The sequence below is a fragment of the Cherax quadricarinatus genome, chromosome 51 (genome assembly GCF_038502225.1).
Source record: "Cherax quadricarinatus isolate ZL_2023a chromosome 51, ASM3850222v1, whole genome shotgun sequence".
Classification (NCBI taxonomy): domain Eukaryota; kingdom Metazoa; phylum Arthropoda; class Malacostraca; order Decapoda; family Parastacidae; genus Cherax; species Cherax quadricarinatus.
Window position 1 is genome coordinate 16469428 of NC_091342.1, and position 20159 is coordinate 16489586.

At 41.0% G+C, this 20159-nt stretch overlaps 1 protein-coding gene across 5 annotated transcripts in view; it reads left to right on the forward strand.

Moving 5' to 3' along the window:
* Positions 1-14997, forward strand: part of alphaCOP (coatomer subunit alpha) — a 216604-nt gene extending 201607 nt beyond the window's left edge. For all 5 annotated transcript variants that reach the window (XM_070095900.1, XM_070095901.1, XM_070095902.1 and 2 more), the window contains exons 18-22: positions 6848-7074; positions 7213-7407; positions 7742-7846; positions 13625-13924; positions 14140-14997. In XM_070095900.1, the coding sequence (XP_069952001.1) occupies positions 6848-7074; positions 7213-7407; positions 7742-7846; positions 13625-13924; positions 14140-14376 (1064 nt within the window). In that variant the 3' untranslated portion in view covers positions 14377-14997. The remainder of the gene's footprint in view (positions 1-6847; positions 7075-7212; positions 7408-7741; positions 7847-13624; positions 13925-14139) is intronic.
* Positions 14998-20159: the final 5162 nt, after the last annotated feature.

The window sequence follows — 20159 nt, forward strand, 5'->3', positions numbered from 1 at the left end:
GTAAGCAAACACTATAACATATTTATTAGAAAACGTTTCGGTCCTGGGACCTTGATCAAGGTCCCAGGACCGAAACGTTTTCTAATAAATATGTTATAGTGTTCGCTTACGTGTCTTTCTAAACCATAAAGGGACTATACATGCTCTCCGCCAATCCCTAGGTACCTTCCCCTCTTTCATACATTTATTAAACAAAAGTACCAACCACTCCAACACTATATTCCCCCCATGCTTTTAACATTTCTGTCATATTCCCATCAGTTCCAGCTGCTTTACCCCCTTTCATTCTACGTAATGCCTCACGTAGCTCCCTCACACTTACATTCTGCTCTTCTTCACTCCTAAAAGATGGTATACCTCCCTGGCCAGTGCATGAAATTACCGCCTCCCTTTCTTCCTCAACATGTAAAAGTTCCTCAAAATATTCTCGCCATCTACCTAATACCTCCATCTCCCCATCTACTAACTCCCCTACTCTGTTTTTAACTGACAAATCCATACATTCGCTAGGCATTCTTAACTTGTTTAACTCACTCCAAAATTTTTTTCTTATTTTCATTAAAATTTCTTGACAGTACCTCTCCCACTCTATCTTCTGCTCTCTTTTTGCACTCTTTCACCACTTTCTTCACCTTTCTTTTACTCTCCATATACTCTGCTCTTCTTATAACACTTCTGCTTTGTAAAAACCTCTCATAAGCTAACTTTTTCTCTTTTATCACACCCTTTACTTCATCATTCCACCAATCACTCCTTTTTCCTCCTGCCCCCACCCTCCTATAACCACAAACTTCTGCACCACATTCTAATACTGCATTTTTAAAACTCGTCCAACCCTCTTCACCCCCCCCCCCCACTACTCATCTTTGCACTAGCCCACCTTTCTGCCAATAGTCGCTTATATCTCACCCGAACTTCCTCCTCCCTTAGTTTATGCACTTTCACTTTCCTCCTACTTGTTGTTGCCACCTTCCTCTTGTCCCATCTACCTCTTACTCTAACTGTAGCTACAACTAAATAATGATCCGATATATCAGTTGCCCCTCTATAAACATGTACATCCTGGAGCCTACCCATTAACCTTTTATCCACTAATACATAATCTAACAAACTACTTTCATTACTTGGTACATCATACCTTGTATATTTATTTATCCTCTTTTTCATAAAATATGTATTACTTATTACCAAATCTCTTTCTATACATAGCTCAATTAAAAGCTCCCCATTTACATTTACCCCTGGCACCCCAAATTTACCTACTACTCCCTCCACAACATTTTTAACCACTTTAGCATTGAAATCTCCAACCTCAAGTACTCTCACACTTGGTTCAAAACTCCCCACGCATTCACTCAACATTTCTCAAAATCTCTCTCTCTCTCTCTCTACACTTCTCTCTTCTCCAGGTGCATATACACTTACTATAACCCACTTTTCACATCCAACCTTTATTTTACTTCACATAATCCTTGAATTAATACATTTATATATACATTTATATATACTCTGATAAATAAACTTATGTATACATGTACCTAAATAAACTTGCATACTGTGCTGGCATGCAGGTTCACATTAAAATCAGTAAGAGTGTCTTGTATCTTGAGACGTCATATTAGTAATGATAATAATAATCACCAAGTGTCATTAAACGTTGTATATTAGGTTAATATACCCCTTCTTTCAACAAGCCGGCCATATCCCACCGAGGTAGGGTGGCCCAAAAAGAAAAACAAAAGTAAGAGTTAGTATACATATTTTCATTAATCCATCTATGATATTTTTTCAAAATTATATACAGTGGACCCCCGCATACCAATTTTAATCCGTGCAAGAGGGGTCATTGTTATGCGAAATAATCGGTATGCGAATGAATTTTCCCCATAAGAAATAATGGAAATCAAATTAATCCGTGCAAGACACCCAAAAGTATGAAAAAAATTTTTTTTTTTACCACATGAAATGTTAATTGTAATACACACAAACTGAAAAAGGCATGCACACTTACATGACACTTACTTTTATTGAAGATCTGGTGATGATTGATGAGATGGGAGGAGGGGAGAGAGAGTGTTAGTGTTTAGAAGGGGAATCCCCTTCCATTAAGACTTGAGGTGTCGAGTCCTTTTCTGGGGTTACTTCCCTTCTTCTTTTAATGCCACTAGGACCAGCTTCAGAGTCACTGGACTTCTTTCGCACAACATATCTGTCCATAGTGGCCTGTACCTCTCGTTCCTTTATGACTTCCCTAAAGTGTTTCACAACATTGCCAGTGTAATAATCACCAGCACGGCTTGCAATAGCTGTGTGAGGGTGATTTTCATCAAAAAAGGTTTGCACTTCAAGCCACTTTGCACACATTTCCTTAATCTTTGTAGTAGGCAACTTCTTCAATTTCTCTCTCCCCTCCTCTGAACCAGTTTTCTCAGGTCTGGCCTCTTGCTCTTGAAGTTGATCTATCAGCTCATCAGTGGTTAGTTCTTCATTGTCCTCCTCCACCAACTCTTCCACATCCTCCCCACTAACCTCCAACCCCAAGGACTTTCCCAATGCCACAATGGATTCCTCAACTGGCATAATCCTCTCAGGGTTAGCCTCAAACCCTTCAAAATCCCTTTTGTCTACACATTCTGGCCACAGTTTCTTCCAAGCAGAGTTCAAGGTCTTCTTAGTCACTCCCTCCCAAGCCTTACCTATAAGGTTTATACAATTGAGGATATTAAAGTGCTCTCTCCAAAACTCTCTTAGAGTCAGTTGAGTTTCTGAGGTCACTACAAAGCACCTTTCAAACAGAGCTTTTGTGTACAGTTTTTTGAAGTTTGCAATAACCTGCTGGTCCATGGGCTGCAGGAGAGGAGTGGTATTAGGAGGCAAAAACTTCACCTTAATGAATTTCATGTCCCCATAAAGTCGCTCTACCACGTCTGTAGGATGACCAGGGGCATTGTCTAACACCAGGAGGCACTTAAGTTCTAATTTCTTTTCAGTTAGGTAATCTTTCACATTGGGGGCAAATGCATGGTGTAACCAGTCATAGAAAAAGTCCCTAGTGACCCATGCCTTACTGTTTGCCCTCCACAGCACACACAAATTCTCCTTGAGGACATTCTTTTGCCTGAACGGTCTGGGAGTTTCAGAGTGATACACTAATAAAGGCTTAACTTTGCAATCACCAGTAGCATTGGAACACATCAACAAAGTAAGCCTGTCTTTCATAGGCTTATGTCCTGGGAGTGCCTTTTCCTCCTGAGTAATGTAGGTCCTGCTTGGCATTTTCTTCCAAAACAGGCCTGTTTCATCACAATTAAACACTTGTTCAGGTTTCAGTCCTTCAGTCTCTATGTACTCCTTGAATTCCTGCACATATTTTTCAGCCGCTTTGTGGTCCGAACTGGCAGCCTCACCATGCCTTATCACACTATGTATGCCACTACGCTTCTTAAATCTCTCAAACCAACCTTTACTGGCCTTAAATTCACTCACATCAGCACTAGTTGCAGGCATTTTTTTAATTAAATCCTCATGCAACTTCCTAGCCTTTTCGCTTATGATCGCTTGAGAGATGCTATCTCCTGCTAGCTGTTTTTCATTTATCCACACCAATAAGAGTCTCTCAACATCTTCCATCACTTGCGATCTTTGTTTCGAAAACACAGTTAAACCTTTGGCAAGAACAGCTTCCTTGATTGCCTTTCTGGTGCCCACAATAGTAGCGATGGTTGATTGGGGTTTCTTGTACAACCTGACCAGGTCGGCGATACGCACTCCACTTTCATACTTATCAATGATCTCTTTCTTCATTTCTATTGGAATTCTCACCCTTATTGGTGTAGGGTTGGCACTAGAAGCTTTCTTGGGGCCCATGGTCACTTATTTTCCAGAAAGAGCACCGAAAACACTGTAATAATACGAAATATTCCGATTGTATGCTTGGATGTTACCGCGGAGGCTGGCTGGTAAACAATGGCACGGGCGGCACATGTGAGGCTGGCTGAGGGCGCACATTGGACGCGTCTCGGACGAAAATCGGTGAGCGGGTTTTTAAGCAGTATGCGAGGCAAAATTTTTGCGATTAAAGCAAGCGGTATGCGGATTAATCGTTATGTGGTGCCATCGGTATGCGGGGGTCCACTGTATAATAAACACGATGCATAACGTATAAAGATGATAAATACACCCCACAGTAGAATAAATAAACATAAATATGAGATGTGGCAGCCAGACGACTTGCACAAATGACGCCATATTAGAAATGTTAATAATAATAATAATAATAATCACCGAGACTCATTAAATGTCGTATATTACGTTAATATACACATTTTCATTAATCAGTCCATGATATTTTTTTTTTTTTTTTTTTCAAAATTTTATAATAAACACGATACATAAGATATAAAGATGATAAATACACCCCACAATAGAATAAATAAACATAAATATGAGTGATGGCAAGAATAACATTTTCTCTTGTCCAACATCAGAGAAAATGTGTTACTGGGGGTAACTGTAGAAAATTATTCCTTTCATATGTAAGTAAGTTTATTCAGGTATACACAAATAGTTACATAGATTATCATACATAACAGCATATGTATAGAGAACCTAGGATAACCTAAAAGAGTCAGACAGAGTGACTTATTTCCATTGCCTTCACTCAGAGCGTCATTTCTTCTAAAAATGGTGTTACATGAGAATGGGAGTGTTCTTCTTTATTGATTCTACCATATCAATGTAGAGACAACTCGTACACAATGTAACTTGTACACAAACCGGAAGTGTACACTTTGTTTGTTTACAAAACTTGCATTCACCTGGTTTGTTTACATAACTCTGCACTTGTCCTCCCTCATGTACTCATTCCCCCTCTCTCTCATTTATTCATTTTATCTCATTTACTCACCCCTGAACCTACATTAAGAGTACAAATATTTTAAGGTAAGTAATGAGTGAACTGTATGTGCATTTTATCGCTCTGGGATGCTTAAATATCATAGAATAGTATGTGTGGGTGGAATGGCCTGGTATGGTAGCCCGGCTGACTACCATACTTACCACACTTGATTTCTTACAATAAATACTACTCATCTCACCCTAGATTAAGACTACAAATATTTTAAGGTAAGTAATGAGTGAACTATATATGCATTTTATCACTCTGGGATGCTTAAATGTAATAGAATATTATGTGTAGATGGGGTGGCCTGGTATGGTAGCCTGGCTGACTACCATACATACCACACTTGATTTCTTACAATAAATGCAGTGGACCCCCGCCTTACGAACACATCACGTTACGTTAAATCTGCCATACGAAGCATTTGAACACAAAAATTTTGCTTCACCTCACGATAAAAAACTCGCCTTACGTGATTCATCCGGGACGCGTCCCACGTGTGGCCTCAGCGCCAGTGTTTACAAGCCAGCCAGTGCGGTCGCATCTATGCATATATTCGGTACATTTCACATTATCCCAGTGTTTTTAGTGCTTGTAACTGCAAAATAAGTCACCATGGATCCCAAAAAAGCTTCTAGTGCCATCCCTGCGGTAAAAAGGGCGAGAATTAGTATGGAATTGAAAAAAGAGATTAAGGAAATATGTGCAAAGTGGGTTGAACTGCAAACCTTTACGGATGAAAATCGCCCTGACACAGCTACTGCAAGCCATGTTGGCAACCTGTACAGTGACAATGTTATGGGCCATTTTAGGAAAGTTTTAAAGGAACGGGAGGTACAGAGCTCTATGGAGAGATTTGTTACACGACAGAGGTCCAGTGACTCTCAAGCTGGTCCTAGTGGCATTAAAAGTAGAAGGGAAGTAACCCCAGAAAAGGACTTGCTACCTCAAGTCCTAATGGAAGGGGATTCCCCTTCTAAACAATAACTTAGACACTCTCCCCTCCTCCCATCCCATCAATCATCACCAGATCTTCAATAAAGGTAAGTGTCATGTATTCTATTCTTAGTATAGTAGTAATTGTGCACATCATCTTCAGTTTGTGTGTATTAAAATTAATATTTCATGTGAAAATTTTTTTTTTCATATTTTGGGGTGTCAGGAACGGATTAATTTGATTTACATTATTTCTTATGGGCAAAATTAATTCAGCTAACGATAATTCGGCTTACAATGAGCTCTCGGGAACGGATTAATATCGTAAGGCGGGGGTCCACTGTACTACTTGTCTCACCCTAGATTAAGACTACAAATATTTTAAGGTAAGTAATGAGTTCACTATGTGTGTATTGTACTTTTTTATTGTTTTTTGATGCCTAGTTCTATTGCTAACTTAATATATGTTAGTGTAGACTTGCTATCTAGTATTTGTATGCATTTATAAAGGGAAAAAAAAGGATGTTTCACTTTACGGTGATTTCCGCTTTACGGCGGTAACCTGGAACCTAACCTGCCATATAAGTGGGGCCCTACTGTATAGAGAGATTCAGTAGAAACTGGTTAGCTGGACTTGTCTTGGTAGTAGGAAATACAATGCCTGCAGTCTGAAGGAGGAGTGATGATGATAGGAGGGTCCAATGAATTGGGGTGTCTGTGCCTTTCTGGCAAGACAGTAATTGAATGAGTGACGCTAAAATTGTCTTCGTCAGGTCACCCTGCCTCAGTGGGAGACTGCTGGAGTGTTAATAAATCAAACACTTAAAAATACGCTTAATTAAAATTTAGTGAAACTAAGGGTAATAAATGAATAATTTAACAAATTTGTAATACAAAATCTTATTATAGGCAGGGCTGTATACTGTACCAGTGTGTACTAAGTTTTAATTCTTGTCTTAACCAGTTGTTGTGTCATATTTTACATACTTATCAATTGTATCAACTTTGCAGGTGATGCTGAAGGTGGAGGTTGGGAGGTTGATGATGATCTTGAGCTACCACCGGAACTAGAAGGGACTGTCTCCTCTGTTGTTGGGGCTGATGGTGAAGATGGCTATTTTGTTCCCCCTCCAAGGGGTCATCCCCCTACACATGGTTGGACACAGCGTAGCCAACTAGCCATTGACCATGTACTGGCTGGTGCTTTCGAGTCTGCCACAAGATTGTTACATGATCAAGTGAGTTACATATAGTTATCCTCTTGAACTGAACCAGCAGTGTAGATGTTTCTGTTATTTGTATGTTTAACATTGAATACCGCCATATATTTTGGTTATTTACGTTGGTTTTCTAATTCTCTACGGCTGTTTTTGCAGGTTGGGGTAGTGAACTTTGAGCCATACCGTGATTTGTTCCTGTCATCTTTCTCCCATTCTCGCACTAGTTTCCCTGGTGCCCCAGGCCTACCCTCCCTCTTTGCTTATCCTTCTCGAAACTGGCGGACAGCACAGACTAAGGATCAGTTGCCAGCTCTGGGTCTAAAGCTGTCAAATTTAATGGATAGACTAAAGGTAAATTTTGACATTTTATAAAATTTGCTATTAATAATTAGGGATCCTATTAGATAATGTACTAGTGGAGTAAATAGGGGATTCCTAAATCCAGTGAGTTTCTCCAGTGGTTACACCTAAACCTATTATTCTGTTGGCAATAATAGTACAAAGGATTGTGTGTCAGTGTTGCAAATGTAGATTGGTATTCATAAAACTATTTTCTTTTCACCTTGTTAATAATAACAGGTCATGGACCCTCCCCTGTGTTAGTAATTTGATTGTGAATTCTAGTTAAATGATAAACAAAATAATGTGCCAATAATAATCCTTACCTATGGATGTCTATTTGCAGGAAGCATCACAGTTAACTACTGCAGCCAAATTTTCTGAAGCGGTTGAGAAGCTAAAAGGGATCCTACTAGCTGTTCCACTTATTGTTGTAGACACCAAGCAGGAAGTAAGTCTCTCCTCATTTTGAACTCACATTTGAATTCTTGATAAAAGAGTGAGAGCAACTATCTAGAGATGGCCCTGTTATATAATTGTGAAATGAAAACCCGTTAACCATTTTGCATTGCAGTTTCACTCATCTTTTTCTGTCGTAAACTTTTTAGCAAACAGGAAGTACTCATTTTATCTTTTCTTGATGTGTTTTTAAATGGTTCTTATTCCTACAGTGTCTTATCTACTAATTTTCATAGGAAAATGGGTGAGAATCCTTTCAACTTCAACATGCTATTCATAAAATGAGACTGAAATGCTGAGAAAAAGGGGCATGTTACCTCTTTTCTTGATGTGTTTTTAAATGGTTCTTATTCCTACAGTGTCTTATCTACTAATTTTTATAGGAAAATGGGTGAGAATCCTTTCAACTTCAACATGCTATTCATAAAATGAGACTGAAATGCTGAGAAAAAGGGGCATGTTACCACTTATTTTAGATGTAGTTACTAAATATTAACTGTAGGAAGCTTTGAGTTTCAGTTGTTAGAATGTACAGTAGGAAACTGTCATGCCATCATAGCTAGTGTTTTCATTATAATGCAGTTTGAATTTTAAGTTTTCATTTCAAAGAGAAATATACCCATTTCAGTTAAGGGTGTGAAGCATGGGTGATGAATGTTGCAGCGAGGAGAAGGCTAGAGGCAGTGGAGATGTCATGTCTGAGGGCAATGTGTGGTGCGAATATAATGCAGAGAATTCGTAGTTTGGAAGTTAGGAGGAGGTGCGGGATTGCCAAAACTGTTGTCCAGAGGGCTGAGGAAGGGTTGTTGAGGTGGTTCGGACATGTAGAGAGAATGGAGCGAAACAGAATGACTTCAAGAGTGGATCAGTCTGTAGTGGAAGGAAGGCAGGGTAGGGGTCGGCCTAGAAAAGGTTGGAGGGAGGGGGTAAAGGAGGTTTTGTGTGCGAGGGGCTTGGACTTCCAGCGGGCATGCGTGAGCATGTTTGATAGGAGTGAATGGAGACAAATGGTTTTTAATACTTGACGTGCTGTTGGAGTGTGAGCAAAGTAACATTTATGAAGGGATTCAGGGAAACCGGCAGGCCGGACTTGAGTCCTGGAGATAGGAAGTACAATGCCTGCACTCTGAAGGAGGGGTGTTAATGTTGCAGTTTAAAAACTGTAGTGTAAAGCACCCTTCTGGCAAGACAGTGATGGAGTGAATGATGGTGAAAGTTTTTCTTTTTCGGGCCACCCTGCCTTGGTGGGAATCAGCCAGTGTGTTAATAAAAAAATAAAAATGTTCAGGAGCAAAATTCATTTCTATTGGTGGCGTGCATTTCCATTAAGGAATGCCATGGGAGGCAGGCAGAAGACCCGTTATTACACATTGGGCAACTCAATTGTTGTAGCAGTGCTCAAGTGTTTTAGCAGTGTAGGGGAGGGTGAACAGATGTAAATATAGTCTTCACAAATAACCTGCACATACAAGAGAGGAGCTTACAATGACATTTCAGTCTGACTTGAACCATTTACAAAATTAGTGTGATTTTGTAAGTGGTCCAAGTCGAACCAAAGTGTTGTCATAAGCTCCTCTGTCCTATGTGCGGGTTATTTGTGTATTGGTCCAGCCACGGTATTGTGCCTTTTGTTCTTTATACAGCCTCTTGCATGGGTCAGTATATATCATTCCTCAGTTTTTTCTTATCATCACCCTATCGTATCTCAGGATATTTAACATGGTAGTAGGTTGGTAGACAGCAACCACCCAGGGAGGTACTACCATCCTGCCAAGTGAATGTAAAATAAAAGCCTGTAATTGTTTTACATGATGGTAGGATTGCTGGTGTCTTTTGTCTGTCTCATAAATATGCAAGATTACAGGTATGTCTTGCTACTTTTACTTACACTTAGGTCACACTACACATACATGTACACGTTTATTTATACACAATCATCTGAGTTTTCTTTGATTTTATCTTAATAGTTCTTGGTCTTATTACTTTTCCTTTTATATCCATGGGGAAGTGGAATAAGAATCTTTCCTCCGTAAGCCATGTGTGTTGTAAAAGTCAACTAAAATGCCGGGAACAATGGGCTAGTAACCCCTTTTCCTGTAAAGATTACTAAAAGGAATAAGAAGAAGAAAATTGTCAAAGTGGGAAGTCTGAATGTGCGTGGATGTTGTGCAAATGATAAGAAAGAGATGATTGTGGATGCTATGAATGAGAAGAAGCTGGATGTCCTGGTTTTAAGTGAAACGAAGCTGAAGGGGGTGGGAGAGTTTCATTGGAGAGGAATAAATGGGATTAGGTCAGGGGTTTCAAATAGAGTTGGAGCTAAAGAAGGAGTAGCAATAATGTTGAAGGATAAGCTATGGCAAGAAAAGAGGGACTATAAATGTATTAATTCAAGGATTATGTGGAGTAAAATAAAGATTGGATGTGAAAAGTGGGTTATAGTAAGCGTGTATGCACCTGGAAAAGAAAGAAGTGTAGAGGAGAGAGAGAGAGAGAGAGAGATTTTGGGAAATGTTGAGTGAATGCGTGGGGAGCTTTGAATCAAGTGTGAGAGTAATGGTGGTTAGGGATTTCAATGCTAAAGTGGGTAAAAATGTTATGGAGGGAGTAGTAGGTAAATTTGGGGTGCCAGGGGTAAATGTAAATGGGGAGCCTTTAATTGAGCTATGTGTAGAAAGAGATTTGGTAATAAGTAATACATATTTTATGAAAAAGAGGATAAATAAATATACAAGGTATGATGTAGCACGTAATGAAAGTACAGTGGACCCCCAGTTAACGATATTTTTTCACTCCAGAAGTATGTTCAGGTGCCAGTACTGACCGAATTTGTTCCCATAAGGAATATTGTGAAGTAGATTAGTCCATTTCAGACCCCCAAACATACACGTACGAACGCACTTACATAAATACACTTACATAATTGGTCGCATTCGGAGGTAATCGTTATGCGGGGGTCCACTGTAGTTTGTTAGATTATGTATTGGTGGATAAAAGGTTGATGGGTAGGCTCCAGGATGTACATGTTTATAGAGGGGCAACTGATATATCGGATCATTATTTAGTTGTAGCTACAGTTAGAGTAAGAGGTAGATGGGAAAAGAGGAAGGTGGCAACAACAAGTAAGAGGGAGGTGAAAGTGTATAAACTAAGGGAAGAGGAAGTTCGGGGGAGATATAAGCGACTGTTGGCAGAAAGGTGGGCTAGTGCAAAGATGAGTAGTGGGGGGGGGGGGTTGAAGAGGGTTGGAATAGTTTTAAAAATGCAGTATTAGAATGTGGGGCAGAAGTTTGTGGTTATAGGAGGGTGGGGGCAGGTGGAAAGAGGAGTGATTGGTGGAATGATGAAGTAAAGGGTGTGATAAAAGAGAAAAAGTTAGCTTATGAGAGGTTTTTACAAAGCAGAAGTGTTATAAGAAAAGCAGAGTATATGGAGAGTAAAAGAAAGGTGAAGAGAGTGGTGAGAGAGTGCAAAAGGAGAGCAGATGATAGAGTGGGAGAGGCACTGTCAAGAAATTTTAATGAAAATGAGAAAAAATTTTGGAGTGAGTTAAACAAGTTAAGAAAGCCTAGGGAAAGTATGGATTTATCAGTTAAAAACAGAGTAGGGGAGTTAGTAGATGGGGAGAGGGAGCTATTAGGTAGATGGCGAGAATGTTTTGAGGAACTTTTAAATGTTGAGGAAGAAAGGGAGGTGGTAATTTCATGCACTGGTCAGGGAGGTATACCATCTTTTAGGAGTGAAGAAGAGCAGAATGTAAGTGTGGGGGAGGTACGTGAGGCATTACTTAGAATGAAAGGGGGTAAAGCAGCTGGAACTGATGGGATCATGACAGAAATGTTAAAAGCATGGGGGGGGGATATAGTATTGGAGTGGTTGGTACTTTTGTTTAATAAATGTATGAAAGAGGGGAAGGTTAGGTCCTAGGGATTGGCGGAGAGCATGTATAGTCCCTTTATATAAAGGGAAAGGGGACAAAAGAGATTGTAAAAATTATAGAGGAATAAGTTTATTGAGTATACCAGGAAAAGTGTACGGTGGGGTTATAATTGAAAGAATTAGAGGTAAGACAGAATGTAGGATTGCAGATGAGCAAGGAGGTTTCAGAGTGGGTAGGGGATGTGTAGATCAAGTGTTTACATTGAAGCATATATGTGAACAGTATTTAGATAAAGGTAGGGAAGTTTTTATTGCATTTATGGATTTAGAAAAGGCATATGATAGAGTGGATAGGGGAGCAATGTGGCAGATGTTGCAAGTATATGGAATAGGTGGTAAGTTACTAAATGCTGTAAAGAGTTTTTATGAGGATAGTGAGGCTCAGGTTAGGGTGTGTAGAAGAGAGGGAGACTACTTCCCAGTAAAAGTAGGTCTTAGACAGGGATGTGTAATGTCACCATGGTTGTTTAATATATTTATAGATGGGGTTGTAAAATAAGTAAATGCTAGCCTAGTGTTTGGGAGAGGGGTGGGATTAAATTATGGGGAATCAAATACAAAATGGGAATTAACACAGTTGCTTTTTGCTGATGATACTGTGCTTATGGGAGATTCTAAAGAAAAATTGCAAAGGTTAGTGGATGAGTTTGGGAATGTGTGTAAAGGTAGAAAGTTGAAAGTGGACATAGAAAAGAGTAAGGTGATGAGGGTATCAAATGATTTAGATAAAGAAAAATTGGATATCAAATTGGGGAGGAGGAGTATGGAAGAAGTGAATGTTTTCAGATACTTGGGAGTTGACGTGTCGGCGGATGGATTTATGAAGGATGAGGTTAATCATAGAATTGATGAGGGAAAAAAGGTGAGTGGTGCATTGAGGTATATGTGGAGTCAAAAAACGTTATCTTTGGAGGCAAAGAAGGGAATGTATGAAAGTATAGTAGTACCAACACTCTTATATGGGTGAAGCTTGGGTGGTAAATGCAGCAGCGAGGAGACGGTTGGAGGCAGTGGAGATGTCCTGTCTAAGGGCAATGTGTGGTGTAAATATTATGAAGAAAATTCGGAGTGTGGAAATTAGGAAAAGGTGTCGAGTTAATAAAAGTATTAGTCAGAGGGCAGAAGAGGGGTTGTTGAGGTGGTTTGGTCATTTAGAGAGAATGGATCAAAGTAGAATGACATGGAAAGCATATAAATCTATAGGGGAAGGAAGGCGAGGTAGGGGTCGTCCTCGAAAGGGTTGGAGAGAGGGGGTAAAGGAGGTTTTGTGGGCAAGGGGCTTGGACTTCCTGCAAGCGTGCGTGAGCGTGTTAGATAGGAGTGAATGGAGACGAATGGTACTTGGGACCTGACGATCTGTTGGAGTGTGAGCAGGGTAATATTTAGTGAAGGGATTCAGGGAAACCGGTTATTTTCATATAGTCGGACTTGAGTCCTGGAAATGGGAAGTACAATGCCTGCACTTTAGAGGAGGAGTTTGGGATATTGGCAGTTTGGAGGGATATGTTGTGTATCTTTATACGTATATGCTTCTAAACTGTTGTATTCTGAGCACCTCTGCAAAAACAGTGATAATGTGTGAGTGTGGTGAAAGTGTTGAATGATGATGAAAGCATTTTCTTTTTTGGGATTTTCTTTTTTTTTGGGTCACCCTGCCTTGGTGGGAGATGGCCGACTTGTTGAAAAAAAAAAAAAATCCAAAGAAAGTGCAGGTGTACAGCATACATCATACACATCCGTGTAACTGGACGTATGCCATATACCATGCAGCTTAAGAGTTAAAGATTGACACACCAAAGTATTTTATTCTTAGAGCCATATATCGTTCCAGGTTAGTGAAGCACAGAACTTGCTACGTGTATGCAAAGAGTACGTGGTGGGCATTAGTATGGAGCTTCATCGTAAGTGTCTTGGCAAAACAACACAGGATGAATTAAAACGCTCTCTGGAGTTGGCTGCTTATTTCACTCACTGTGAGCTGCAGCCTGGACATCAGATTCTGACTTTAAGAACAGCTGTCAATTTGGCATTTAAGTTGAAGAATTACAAGATGGCAATGAGCTTTGGGCGTCGCCTCTTAAATCTGGGACCAAGACCAGAAGTGGCTCAAAATATCAGGAAGGTTGTACAGGTAGGCAGTGTCAGCATTGTTCATGTTAATGGTCAGTAGTGCATTAGGTGCTCATTGTCTTGATGGGTGCTCAGGAAGTGTTTTATAGTATGAGGAAAGTTTAGTCCACGTTTATCATAAGAGTTTTTTGCTTTTTGTTAAAAGATAAATACAGTAATGCATTTTTAAACAAAATAAGCTAAAACACTATAAATTTACTTTTTTTCACGTTTCAGGCATGTGAGAAAAATCCTGTCGATGAACTAATAGTTCAGTATGATGAACATAATCCCTTCACTGTATGTGCCAGTTCCTATGTGCCGATATACAGAGGTAAACCTGAGGTGCAGTGTCCTCTGTGTGGGGCATCGTACCTGCCGGAACACCGGGGTATCACTTGCACAGTATGCACTGTTGCACAAGTAGGGAAGGACTCCATTGGCTTGCGTATATCTCCACTGCAATTTCGGTAGACAGTGATAGCAAGAACGAATTACAAAATAGTATACTACAAAGTATTAATTTATATATTGTCACTCTGCCCTGCTGGGAGATGGCCATTAAAGTTAAAAAATATTAATAAGTATACATAAATTTTTCATGAACTTTGTAGGACAGATATGAAATGCTTATATTGCTGGATATCCATTTCTGTACTGAAGACCAAGCTATTAGCAGTTTATTATGCATCTGAATCAAATAAATCTGGATTTTTATCATGTCATTAGGTGCTTAGTGAGCAACCAAGAATACATCTTCATTGTTTGCTATTTACTATACTGTAAGGTTCTATCTAATATATTATGTACCTAGTTTTACTTAGTTTTCTTTAGAGATCAAGCACAAGAATATTTAGGTTTTTATATTTTAAATATTTGTGTAATAATTGATGTGATAGGTACCAAGAGTAATTAAAGCTGGTAATTCAGTTTATCATTATTGTAATAGTAACAAAATAGGAAGCATTAATTATTATTATAATCAAAAAGAAGCACTAAGCCACAAGGGCTATACAGCAAGGAAGCATTAAGCTTACTGTATTATTTTAAATGGTTAATATTTCAATGAATAAAATTACTGTAGTTTGTATATTATTTATTCTTTAATTTTTTGAATACATTAATGTTCCTCAGACAAAATTTTGTACAATATAGTACATAAATATTATTTTACATGTTAATTTTTATGCTAGATGGAGATTCAACCCAAGTATTTTGTATACTGATGCTAAAATATATATATAAGTATAGCCCCATTTGAGATTGTGGCATAAAGCCACTCTAAAAGAGGCAACTTCAATAACTATTCTCTGATGTGACATCAAGTAGCAACTGAAGTTTAGGCAAGCAGTTGGACGAAATCTCTGGCAGCACCATTTTATACTAACCTTGAAACACTCAAGGAAGGTGCCTTGATGCTGGTGAGGGGTTCTTGATGCAAGGAATTGAATCTGCTCTTTCTTTTCATGGATCAACCCTGGTTTCCTCCCATTCCCAAGATACTCTGATTCCTACAAGCTTAGAACCTTGATAATAATAATTCTAATATACATAATTCCATATATTTTCTATCAAATTTTGCATTTTTGGTGTCATTATCCCCAGGGTTTCAAATAGAGTTAGAGCTAAAGGAGTAGCAATAATGTTGAAGGATAAGCTATGGCAGGAAAAGAGGGAGTATAAATGTATTAATTCAAGAATTATGTGGAGTAAAATAAAGGTTGGATGTGAAAAGTGGGTTATAGTAAGTGTATATGCACCTGGAGAAGAAAGAAGTATAGAGAAGAGAGAGGTTTTGGGAATTGTGCCTCTTCAAGGGGGGGCTTCTTGTGGTGAAGAGGCTCTTGGTCTGAGGAATTAGACCTGTCGGTCTCCTTTCTCAGACCGAACCTAATTACCCCACAATCCCCCCTTCCCTATCCTATCCTTCCTGTCTTTCAGGCGACGGGTATATCTCTGGAAGCCGCCTTTCGGATTCCGGGGGTGGTGGCTAGAGGAGGTATGCTTTGTGGCGGATATCCAGCTGCCCTCTCTTTTGTCTACCGAGGTAGCTCGGCAAATGTGAGGTTGCTATCCCGGATTGCTGGTTTACTGGCATGAAGGGTAGGATATGGCACAGGTTCCATGCTACTTGCGGTTCTGAGGTCCTCTTGGGTGCGGAGGGAGATTTCCGGCCCTTTCATTCCTCCTCGCTCCCCCCTTTTTTTTATTTTTTTTTTATTTTGATTTATTTTTTTTTTTTTTCTTAAAAAGACAAGAAGTAACCTAACCATGGCAATCCCAATCCATGAACCTCCTACCCCTGGGCCCCTTCTTAATATCGCACCCCATTCTGACCCTGCCTCGTTTTTTGACCACTCTTCAGACACTCCTGATGCCCTGTACCTCTCGCTGGTGCTGTTTCCTCACCCACTTCAGGTACCGGGGCTTCGACTAACTCCTTTGATTTGTCCGACCTCCGCTCTCCTCTGACTATGCTTCCGGCCTCTCCCTCTGCGGTGCAGCAATTTTCGAATCGCCAGCCCGTCTCACGTCGGACTAACTCCGGTCCCACTCCTAAACGCCAACGACAATACTTCACCTTCTCGTTCTTCTCAGAAAAGATCAACCCATCATGCACTCCCTTTCCACGCTCAGTTTTGGAATGCACCGACTTCCTCTATTGCCTATCTTTTCGACCATAGTATTGGCAAGGCACTCCTCCGCCATGTTGGTAGAGATATTTCCTTTCATGCTCTGAGGAGCGGTACGTGCATCATCACTGTTCAGAATGCTACCCAAGCTCATGATCTTTCTCTTCTTTCACATATCGATACTATTCCTGTCACTACTGGAACTCCAAGATCCCCCAATCCTCAAGGTAGACACTTATGTCCTTCCTGCCCGTGGGCAGAGACGATACCCTTGCAATGTGGATCGATTAACTTTAGACAGTCGTGAACTCCCGTCCTCTATGTCGCAGGATATCGGTTACAAGTTCGAAAGGTGATCCCTACACCGCAACAGTGTAGAAATTGCTGGCGATTTGGTCACCCAGCGAAGTATTGCAGATCTATAGCCGAAAGCCCAGTCTGTGGTGCCGACGACCATTCTAATACATCTTGCAGTCGACCTCCCACTTGCCTTAATTGTCGTGAGGCTCACCCTTTGTACTCTCGCCGTTGCCAGGTCTACTTAAATGAGCATGAAATCCGTTGCCTCAAAGAAGCAGAAGGTCTTCCTTATGCTATGGCAGTTTCTCATCTCTGCCTCCAAGGGAGACTACCCCGTGTTTCTTATTCTCGTGTTTCAAAACGCCCCTCAATTCTGGGGTCCAATCTTCTGCAGCCTCCTCTGCGGTTGCCAGTCCCATAGTCACTCCTGTATCTAATTCTTTTGCTGTCCTGGGCTCAGACGTCCCTACTTCAACACTTCAGTCTGTTCTGACATCGAGTTCTCACTCATAAGCCCTGGTATCGACAAGATCTCTTACGACACCTTCTACCAGTCGCCCCTCTACTTCTCAGAAGTCAAAAAAGTCTTCTTTGCCCCCTCCTTCCCTTCTTCCGCCCCCACATTTTACCTTTCCAGTCTCTGTACCTGGTTCTTCCCCTCTCACTGGCTATTACAAGTGTGGAGGTTCACCCCCCCTCATTCTGTGCCTCCCTCCCCTGTCCCCTCCCCTGTCCCCTCCCAAGTCTCTCCCTCTTCTGCTGCCTCCCAGGTTTCTGCCTCTTCTGTCCCCTCCCACACTTCTCCAGTTCCCAACATGCTTTCGTTTCCCCCTACTTTAGTACAGTCCATTACTGTCCCAATCTTTACTCGCCCTCCTCCTCCTATCTCCAATATTGTCTCCCATACAACGTCTTTGAATTCAGAAACACCTGACACTATTTCAGAATATATTGCAGAGACTAAACCTTCAATGGACACTGATCCACCTCCTGTTCCTTCTCCTCCATCTCCACAACTCCATTCTTCGCAATGCTCCGTTCCTTCACTGCTTGAACATCTTCCGATGCCACCACACGTAGACTTTTCTAACCCCTCTAGCCCATAGGTACCCTTACCTACGGATTCATGGTATTTTCCTCGTTGCCAATCATGGCCTATTTACAGTGGAATATCCGCGGCCTCAGGAGTAATCGGGGTGAACTTCAGATGTTTCTTTCCAGGTTTTCCCCTGTTGGTGTTTGCTTACAAGAACCAAAATTACACTCCGCTCTTTTTCCAACCTATCTCAGGCTATAATTTATTGTATTCTTCAGATCCTTTCTCAAATGGGACCTTTAATGAAAGGGGGTCTCATTGTGACTCGCGTGGCATTCAGTTGGAGGCTGTTCTCGCCTCTCGCCCCCTCCATGTTTCAAATATGGGTACTCCCACCCATTTTGATCCTCGTACTCATACTCTCTCTTGCATCGATCTATCGGTCTGCTCTTCTTCCACTGCACTAGACTTCGCCTGGTCTGTTCTACCGGACTTACATGACAGTGATCATTTTCCAATCATTCTTACTTCTCCTTCATATTCACCACCTTTCCGTAGCCCTCGCTGGCAATTTCATCAGGCAAATTGGGACCTTTACTCGCAACTCGCTGCTTTTAGTGAGGTTCCTTCTTCATCCTCCAGTGATGAGCTCCTACACCTCTTCTCGATGCCAGTTTTAACCGCAGCTTCTCATTCTATACCCCAAACCTCAGGCAGGCATTCTCGGAAGTGTGTGCCTTGGTGGTCTCCTGCTTGTGCTCGTGCAGTACATTTGAAAAGCGCTGCATGGGGCAGGTACCGGTACAATAGAACCAATGAAAGACTTCTTGATTTTAAGCAGAAGCGTGCGGTCGCTCGCCATGTCATCCGTGACACTAAACGCACTTGCTGGTGAGATTGTTTCCACCATCACCTCTGCTTCCTCTGAGTGCAGTCTGCAAAAAAGTGAGGAAATTGAGTGATAAATACTCTCCTGACCCGGCTCCTGTTCTACGGGTTGCCGGTGTTGATATAGCAAACCCTCTTGATGTTGCCATTGAAATTGGCACTCATCTGGTCCGTATTACCCGGGGGCTCCATCTATGCCCCTCGTTTCTTTCCTCAAAGTCTACCACAGAGTTAGTACCCTTGGACTTTTCTTCTCTCAGAGAAGAACATTATAATGTGCCTTTTACACTTCGGGAACTGGAGGCAAAACACTGTTTGCCGATCATCGGCAGCTGGGCCTGACGACATTCATATTTGGATGTTGCAACATCTACATCAATCAGCTCTTGTAGTCCTCTTACACCTCCTCAATCTTATTTGGTCACAAGGAGCTCTTCCCCAGCTGTGGAACTCTTCCATTGTTCTCCCTTTCTGCAAACCGGGTACTACAGGACATGATGCCTCCCACTATTGTCCCATTGCTCTTACCAGTGCAGTTTGCAAAGTGATGGAACGTCTGGTAAATCGACATTTAATGTGGTATTTAGAGACACAACAGTCTCTCCACTAGTCAATATGGCTTCCGTAAGGGCCGTTTTACCATAGACTCCTTACTATGCTTTGATATGTATGTTCGTAATGCCTTTGCGAATAACCACTCAGTTATTGCCATATTTTTTGACCTCGAGAAGGCATATGATACAACTTGGAAGTATAATATTTTGGCCCGAGCCCACTCCTTAGGCCTCCGAGGCAATCTACCATCCTTCCTTAAGAACTTTTTAACTGACAGACATTTTCGTGTTCGGGTTAATAATGTGCTCTCCCCGGACTTTGTCCAAGCTGAAGGTGTCCCCCAGGGATGTGTTCTGAGCACAACACTTTTTCTCCTTGCTATAAATGATTTGGCCTCTAGTCTTCCATCCAATATTTGTTCATCACTCTATGTTGATGACTTTGCTACAGCTTGTGCAGGTGCTGACTGTCACCTCATTACAGTTTCTCTCCAGCATGCGGTCGACTGTGTTTCCAATTGGGCCACCACGCATGGGTTTAAATTTTCCAGTACTAAAACTCGTCAAATTACTTTCACTAGACGCTCTGTCATTTCCGATCATCCTTTGTACCTCTATGGCTCACGTATCCCTGAACGTGATACAGTCGGGTTTCTAGGCCTTCTCTTTGACCGTAGGTTATCCTGGAAACCTCACATTACCTCTCTGAAGGCAACTTGTCACAGCCGGCTGAACCTTCTTAACTCCTTCAGAGTCCAAGGCCAAAATCTGAAGTGGTGCTCCAGTGTCCAAGAAATTTTGAAAAAAAAAAAAAAAAAATTTCTAACAGAATTAAAGAGCACATTT